General features: G+C 36.5%; 1 protein-coding gene across 1 annotated transcript; it reads left to right on the top strand.

Moving 5' to 3' along the window:
- Nucleotides 1-6388, top strand: LOC140010745 (uncharacterized). Its single transcript, XM_072058123.1, has 3 exons — nucleotides 1-541; nucleotides 1879-3421; nucleotides 4889-6388. The coding sequence occupies exons 1-3, from the start codon at nucleotides 139-141 to the stop codon at nucleotides 6096-6098; spliced, it is 3156 nt and encodes a 1051-aa protein (XP_071914224.1). The 5' UTR covers nucleotides 1-138; the 3' UTR covers nucleotides 6099-6388.
- Nucleotides 6389-8674: the final 2286 nt, after the last annotated feature.

Raw genomic sequence — 8674 nt, 5'->3', positions numbered from 1 at the left:
TTTTAGCGCTTTCGTTTTTTAGTTTTCCCTCGTCTCTCTTCTCCCCTCCTAAAACCCTCTGCTTCTCCTCTATTGAAATGAAGGATTTCTGATTTCCATCGTCATCCTCTCAAACTCTCCCAAAAATCATCAAGAACGATGATCAAATCGAAATTCCCAGCAAAACCCATTTCAAATTTCATACTTTTGGCCACATCCACCAATGAAAATTCAGCCAAAACCCCAAAATTCCTTGTCCAAATCTCCCATTTCTCAACATATTCGCCAAATATTAGTTCCAACACGCCGTCCTACCAGTCCCGGCGGCAAGAAGACGAGAGCCGTAGCGTGAGGGTATCAGTGTGGTGGGATTTTGAGAACTGTAACGTCCCTGCCGGGACTAATGTTTTTAAAGTTGCTCCGGCCATCACTGCTGCCATCAGGGCTAATGGGATCAAGGGTCCTATTCAGATCACTGCTTTTGGGGACGTAATGCAGCTTTCGAGGGTTAATCAGGAGGCCTTTTCGTCTACTGGGATGAATCTTACTCATATTCCTCGTGGTGAACCTTTTAATCCTCTGTTATCTCGTGATTCTTTTATGTATTTGGTTTTGAAGAATGTGAATGACGAAGAAGGGAAGGGGGAATGAGGTAGATTAGAATTTAGCCCTCGTCCTAAGACAACAAAGAACTTACAAGGAAAAAAGTGGAAGTATACTTATTAGGAGGAAATAGAAAGGGGAAGAAAAAAAAAATTTTTTTTTTAAGATTTGCTAATATCCGTACAATTCTGTGGTTTTTTGGTTGTTCTGTGCTTTTCTTTTATTAGCTGTGGATGTTCTGATGATAGTTGGTGTGTAAAGGAAATTCTACTTGTAGGCAATCACTCTCAGGGGTTGTTGCTTTCTTTTTGTTTTATATTTCGTGATTGATATTACTGCTGCATTGGGCCTGGCCTTGATTGAAACGATGCTTTTTTGTCCCTTTTTTTTTTGGGATTTTGGGATGTTTGAAAAGGGTGGCCTTAACAAAATTTCATATTAATTAGTAACAATCAGCTATAAAATTAGTAAAAGTCTTTGGTTTATTCTATCTTTAAGTAATAATTGATGATTATGACTTTTCACTAAGTGGTGTGTAGCAATAAAATGCAATTTTAGTGTGAAATGTCATAGCTTCTCAATGAACTAGAATGCTTGTACTGAATAAGAATATGCTGGGACTTTTAGGATTATGCAGAATACTACTAATTCGTGAAAGGATCTTGTTAAGAGTTCAACATTCCTTAGATAGCTTAGCAGGTTGGAGGACAGTGTTGTAACAGTTTACTGCATTTAGTTCCATTTTTTGAACTTCTGTTAATGGATGGCTCCATGAGAATGTGAGTATACTTTGTAAAATGTCACACCTGGGAATATTGCATGATGACTAGTTGTGGTCTAAAAAGCTACTTGGAACTTATTGTGGAATTAAGCTGTTTTATCCATCAATGAAATTTTTGAGGGTGAATAATGGGGTAATCAGATATGGTTGCTTCATTTGGCGCTTACAGTGCTTGAGCTGCTTGCCTTGGTCTTTTACCTTTCTAGTCTTATCAATGCCTTTCAGGGTGTACACAGTGATTGATCTGCTAATGCAACAACAATTGTCTCCTTTGCTGCTTTTCACACTTATTATTAGGCTAAACATGTCATATATGCTTTAACCAGTCTGCATGACATTTTTATGTTCTGCTCTTATTTGTACTGTTGCTCACGTTATACTTATTTAGAGATCTCGTTTGGGTTCTGATATTCACATCTTATGGTTCAATGAATAATTTATAAATCTCTTATAGTCTGCAATTTTCTCTATTGCTATAATCTGTATTACCAGTTAATTTTCTGTTGTCATTGCAGGTGGGAAGAACAGTGCAGATAGGTCTCTTCTTGTTGACCTCATGTACTGGGTTTCCCAAAACCCTCCACCAGCACATCTTTTTCTAATATCTGGTGATAGAGATTTTGCTGGCATTTTGCATCGTCTAAGAATGAACAATTACAACATATTACTTGCTAGTAGTCATGGTGCTTCTAGCGTACTCTGCAGTGCTGCAAGCATCATGTGGCATTGGAATTCTTTGCTTAAAGGAGAAGACCTTTCTGGAAAGCATTTTAATCAACCTCCAGATGGTCCATATGGTTCTTGGTACGGCCACTATAAGGCACCTCTTGAAGACCCCTTTGCAGTTACAGAGCAGACAGCTTTCCCCCAGCCTCCAGCTTCAGAGCAATCAGCTTGTCCCCCAGCTGAGGTCTTACCTGATTCCAATTCCGAAAATAAAACTCAACCAATACCAAAGGCAGTTATAAAGCAAATACGAAGCATTTTACATCAAAATCCAAAAGGAATTTCCATTACAGAACTTCGTGCTGAATTGTCAAAAAGTAGTATAACCATAGACAAAGACTTTTATGGGTACAGGAAGTTCTCCCGTTTTCTTTTGGCGCTGCCACATATATTGAGGCTTCAACCAAGAAATGACGGCCAGTTTTTTGTATTTGCTATTGCAACTAAAGTTTCTGAGCAAGCTGACCTCAGTCCGAGTCCAAGCATAACCACAAGGCCTATACATAAAGGAGAAGTCGATTCTGTTGATGCTGGCAAACTAAGTGCTGGAAAAGGACCTTGTAATGACCAGTTGGTTGGGAAGCAATCAATACCTGCATCTTCTGAAGCTCCAATGAAAAATGGTGGACAACCGCAAGAACCTTTGACTGAATTTCAGAAGCCAATAAGAACCCTTCCTGTGCCTCCATTGAATGAGCCAGAATTGAAGAGTGCTTCAATAACACCGGAAGATGCAAAAACTGAAGTGCAGGAGCAGCCCAGAGAAGTACAAGAATCATCAGCACGTGTTCAGGCTGCGGATAATACTAAAGCAACTGAGAGTCAGTTGCACCTAGTAGTACATAGGCCCGAATCTGAACTGAAGAACAAACTGGGGTTCTTCAGAAGGATATGCAGGATATGGTATGGGCCCAGTTATGACAGTCCAGATGAAAAACTTTCAAGTACAAGTGATGGGATTTTGGATGAGAAGATGGAAGCCAAGGGAGAGCATGTGCAATCAAGAGTTGAGTCTGTTGAATCTGTCTCTCCAGATTCATTGGCAACTACTGAAATGATTCCTGATGACAATATCTCTAGTAGTTCTCCACCCACTAATGACAAATCCAGGAAAAGCTCTGGCTTTTTCGGACAACTTCTGAGCATGCTTAGAATCTGGGAGAATTCAGAGCAATCTGATGATTCAGGTGGAAAATCAAGTGAAAAGATGAACGATACCAAGCTTGCTTGTAATAAGAATGGAATATTTGCAAAGGAAAGTTTTTGGGATGACTTGAAAACATTTTTAGGCACTGTCAATGCTTCAGCTATCGTCCTGCAGTCAAAGACCAGGTAAACCTTCTGTCATGCTATCTGTCATATCTTTTCTCATTTGTGCTTACTGAACTATTTTGATTTTCTACTAGCAACTGTACCTAAAATTCTATTTACTGGTTTGAGCAAGCTACAGCTTATTTAAAAATAATATCTGGAATAAACAAGTTGTAAAAAGAAACTCTTCCTTGAGATTTCATGCATACTCAAGTTACCTACTGCCTCAATTGTCAAATTTGAATGAGTTTCATGTTTATTGACAGGGATTTTTAATAATCACTTTCATGACTTTTGTTTCTTTCAAACAAATTGAAAGTACTTTTTCTGACCTTGTTTTCGGTCTGATTCCTTTTACTTTGTCTGATATTCGTAACTGCATATTTACAACATAGGCTTTGTGATCAGCTGGAATAGCTCTTAATGCCATTTTTTCGTTCATCAGTAAATTTCTGGTGCTTTCTACTGCCTTCTTTTCCCCTCCCAACCCTAAGTAACCATAGAGCATCTCGACATGATGAAGTTTGAATTACTAGACGGTTTTGTGAGACCCTAGAGGTTTCTTTTTAACTTGAAAGTTGTTGAGCACGCACATACCTCACAACCATATAGAGAGAGAAGAAGTATTTTTTGTTGGACTTTTTATGTTTTGAGCCCTGTTTGGTTCTGTCGTGATTGATTTGGAAAGTCTGACATTTATACTGTCATTCAGGTGGCCAAAGAGGTACCAATTTTTTAAGTATATTGTGTTATTTCAGAAATACCTGTGTATGTTAAGGTAGTGTTCTCAATTACATCAGAAGAAAATTGCCAAATCTGTGGAAAGTATGTTTTCCGCATGCTGAAGGTTGTTATTTATGAGACCAACTATTGGAACATATAACTGTGGGCAAGGGTTTCCTGCTAATCTTTCTTCACACAATTGAAGTTATTGGTAAAAGTACTTTTTTTTAAAAAAAAATTTTTCTTGGAACTTGTCACATGCAGCAATGAGTTCAGCAAATGAATTGAGCCTTTTTTTTTTTTTGGTTTTTGTGCACAGTTAGTTGTCATATATCTTTTCGCTGTTTGAATGTCTTTGGTACATGAACCTTAAACCTTGTTACATGATATATGATGCTTCATATTTTCTATTAGAAATTAACACCACCATTTTCCTCTTCGAGGTATAATCTTATTCAAATTATAACTTGTCCTTGTCATTTGCTTTTTTGAAGTCTCGTATTAATGTATTTTGACAAACAGTAAACAAAGCACATAGTAGGAAATTAGAATGCAAAAAGTATAGTAATCTTGGTGAACAAGATTCAAACCCTGGAAAATTCAGAAAAATGATGATTGCATCTTTGCCTTTTCAAATAGTGCTCGTTTATTTTACAGGTTCAACTTGAACTGTAGTTGTATGTGGATCTTTTCCTTCTTATGGTATTATGATATAAAGGTTGCAAAGTTACAAGGATTTACTTGGCTACTATCATTTTTTATCAGGGTGCAGATGGGGCAAAACCTACAAAGAGAAGGACCGTCACTTCTTAAATCCCTTAATGAATCTGATCTTCTTCACCTTGTGGACCTATTGATTTCAGATAAGAAGTGGATAGAAGAATCTCCCTCCCAAAATTATCCTTTCAAACTCGTCAACTCTGATGAGAAAGATTTATCAAGTCAATCTACTAATGTTTCTCGTCAATCCAATGGGTTAAGTTCTATCTTTTCAGACACACAGCCATCTTCCTTGTCACAGAGACTGAGAGAAATTGATGGACAGAAAAGACACCAAAATCCTCCATTTACCGGAGTGTCTCAGCCTGCCATTGAGGGAATGCTTTCCGGAAAGTCCAGGACTGAGATACTTGCAGACTGTGAGAAGCTTCTTGATGAAATTGCAAAGAAATACCCAGAGGGATTTAACATTGGATCCTTTAGGAAAGTGTTTTTTGAGAGATACAGCTATCCTCTGGATGTACAGAAGCTAGGTTACCAAAAATTAGCAACTCTTCTTCAAATAATGCCTGGGGTGCGGATAGAGTCCACTTATATTCTTCCCACTACTGAAGTCTTGAAGAGTCTTAGCCCAGACAACATGGATCCATTTGTTCAGAGAAGCAATTTTGGGAGTAGAGAAGGTCATTCTGAGACCGAATTATCTGATTCGTCAGGGAAGGAGGATGATACTGATTCTTCATGGGATGAACTTGGTCCAGTTGCTAACTTGGGCTCCAAGAGGAATGAAAGTGGGCCAGCATTGAGTAGGAAAGTAAAAGACGAAACTGTTGAAAAGATTCGTCATGATTATGAAAGCTTGTCTGATGATGACTTCTCTGATTCTGAAGAAGAGCCTTCGTCGTCCATGAAATCAGAAAGCCAAAAGAAGCAAAGAATCAACGAGGAAGATAGTTCGTTACTGCAGATTCTGGAATCATGGTACAGTAGTAAGGAGGAAAACACTAAGAGGGGTACATTAGAGAATCCTGAGGCTGGGGCTGATTCTTCCGGAAATAGTTCTTGGGTTTCAACTAAAGCTGCATCCACTGCCAAGAATGAACCTTCTGTGGTGAAAAATGGTAAGAAGCAGAGATCACTGAAGGGTTACTCGTTCGTTCAAGACCAAGCCGTGGAAAATAAAGACAAGTTGGTTGATGGTATTTTAGTGAGCTTGAAGAAGTCAGGTGAGAAGTCCGCAGAGACAAGGATATAGAGAGAGATTAGAGGTTCTTGAGGTAATAGCTTAGGAAAATATTTTGTGGGGAAATCTGAGTCCTGGTTTCTCTGGCTAACATCATGTTGATGGCTTCTAGTTCTGCTCAGAGTAGCAATAAAGTAATTAGGTCACGAGAGAGACTAATATCATCATTATTTTCAGCCTTCAATCCATGGAGGATATTTATGATTTACTTCTAGTGCTAGTATAAGATTACAATCACTATCATGCTCTAATCAGCTCATGCTTGTTAATGTTGATTCTTTTGTGTGGTAACTCAGATCAAACTCATGGTCAGCTTGACTCATAATTGGAACAGCACACAGGAACTCTTCTCAGGTATGTTATTTAATGAGTAGGTTCAAGGAAAATGGAGTCTCTCATCATCAGACTGTTTTCGTGCTAAAACACGACAAAACTTTGAAGGTTGGTTAAGAGTCTCAATAAAATAAGAAGCTGAATGACAACAAATCTGGCTTTCTTTGTAAAGATACATGCCATGATGATTTACGAGGATTGCATGCCATTGTCAAGAACGCGCTTGTGTAACCGACCCTATTCTCTATGGATTTGGAGCTAGAAAAATCATCAGTCCAATTGCTCTAAAGAATGTACAATATTTGTTGTTAATAATGTATTATAACTCATCCCAAACAGTTTGTAATACTTTGCAATAATGATTTACATGCCATATGCTACTTCCATTGAACGGTACGTGCAGTTGTACAGATTTACGCCATGGAGTTCAAAAGGGACAACCCCCTTGACTGCAGCATGCACACCCCACTGCTGAGTTGAGAAAACTTGTTTGGATAGCAAAATTTTCTAAATAATAATAATAATATAATATCTGACTTGCATCATAAACACATTTTTCAATTCACCTTTTTACATTGCCAATCATATTTTTATCTTATATACATCACATCACAAAAAGTGATATAGTAATTATTCCAAATAATATTTCAAATAATATTTTATCCAAACAAACCCGAAGGACCATAATTAGGGTACAGACGTAATCTAGTTTTAAATCATGGTGAATCTTCATAACTTCCCTAAAAAAAATCTTCATGACACTATAAAAAAGGCAATTATCTAACTCTTGGAGTTTAAGACCTTTCGAGTCTTGATTTAGAGGTTAAGGTTGAAATTTCAAAAGTTAGAAGTTCGGATTTTTGCCTCTTTGTCCTCTCCTGGCTTCTTAAATTTCACCTCTCCCCAATTAGGAAAAAAATGAAAAAAAAAAAAGAGACCTTCCAGATGTTAGAGCATCTAGTTTCAACATTCAAAGGCAAGTATGGCATATTCTCATTATTCCAATCTTCTGAAATGCTTGAAAGATACAAAAATGAAGTTCAACTTTTCAAATTAAAGTAGAGAAAGATATATCGATAATATATATATATATATATATATATATATATATATATATATATATATATATATATGGATTGTGTAAGATTTTCAATCAAAGATCTTGATATTCCAAAAAAGTTGTGCAAAGCATTATTAGTTTAGTTCTTGAACAATATCCAATTGGAAATAGTGAGTGCATGTGGACTTATATGAAACCAAAATATATGGAATTGGAGTATAATTATATAACATTAAGCTCCAAGATTTGTAATCTAAATGAAAAACCAAAGCAATAACAAAAAGGACTGCAAATAGGGTTAACGAACAAAAAGAAAAACCAAATTACACTTTGGATTCATACTTCTTCATGACTAGTTGTATGCATTGAATATGAAAGCAATACCAATAATTCCGTTGATCCTATTGCTGTATCAATAGGATGCTTCTGTCCAGGAGGTCAGCATTCAACTCGCGATTTTGGCATATTTTCAGCCTAAAAAAGACAATAAACCGAAAGCATGACCATCAGAAGAAGACAATATAATATTGAGGATAAGTTTTTCTGCTTTTGAAAACTGATAGAAAAAGAGAGAAAGTTGAAGAGAGTAGACAACATCAAATAACAAATCCGTGCAATATAATGATCTGTAAAGATGCTTGTAACATGCCTTCCACCAGTGCCATAATATTTATAATTGATTTATTAGTAATACAGGCTTTATAGCACGTGGGCACAAATTATTTTAATTAATAAGAACGAATCACTATTTCATAAAATATCGATGTATTGAAACCCTAATGCCACTGATATTGTATAGTGCTTTGTGTCTTAACCCTGCGTTATTCAATCCCTGAATCAACCCTTCATTCTTCCCGACAAGAAAAGAAAATGAAATGACATTAGGACTATAAAATAATAAGGAAATTTTTCGAGCCAACTACAAAATTTAGTGATTTTGAGATTAGAAAAATGAAAAAAAAGGCATTAGAGTCATATATGCCAAAAAAAAAAAAAAAGCCTAATGAAATGACATTAGGACTATAAAATAAGGAAATTTTTCGAGCCAATTACAAAATTTAGTGGTTTTGAGAAAGAAAATGAAAAAAAAAGGCATTAGAGTCATATATGCCAAAAAAAAAAAAAAAAAGAAGAAGCCCCAAAGACTAAGCAGAGATCCACAAAAGTAAAAATAAAGATCATTTAATACATGGGA

The sequence above is a fragment of the Coffea arabica genome, chromosome 7c (genome assembly GCF_036785885.1).
Source record: "Coffea arabica cultivar ET-39 chromosome 7c, Coffea Arabica ET-39 HiFi, whole genome shotgun sequence".
Lineage (NCBI taxonomy): Eukaryota > Viridiplantae > Streptophyta > Magnoliopsida > Gentianales > Rubiaceae > Coffea > Coffea arabica.
The sequence above is the reverse complement of the archived record's forward strand: the minus strand, read 5'-3'. Positions and strand labels throughout refer to the sequence as shown.

What these genes read in the sequence shown, in the direction of transcription:
- LOC140010745 (XM_072058123.1), top strand. Translation starts at nt 139, where the DNA reads ATGATCAAATCGAAATTCCCAGCAAAACCCATTTCAAATTTCATACTT. An exon ending in TCTTACTCATATTCCTCGTG is followed by an intron (nt 542 to 1,878) that starts GTGAACCTTTTA and finishes TTGTCATTGCAG; the next exon opens with GTGGGAAGAACAGTGCAGAT. An exon ending in GTCCTGCAGTCAAAGACCAG is followed by an intron (nt 3,422 to 4,888) that starts GTAAACCTTCTG and finishes ATTTTTTATCAG; the next exon opens with GGTGCAGATGGGGCAAAACC.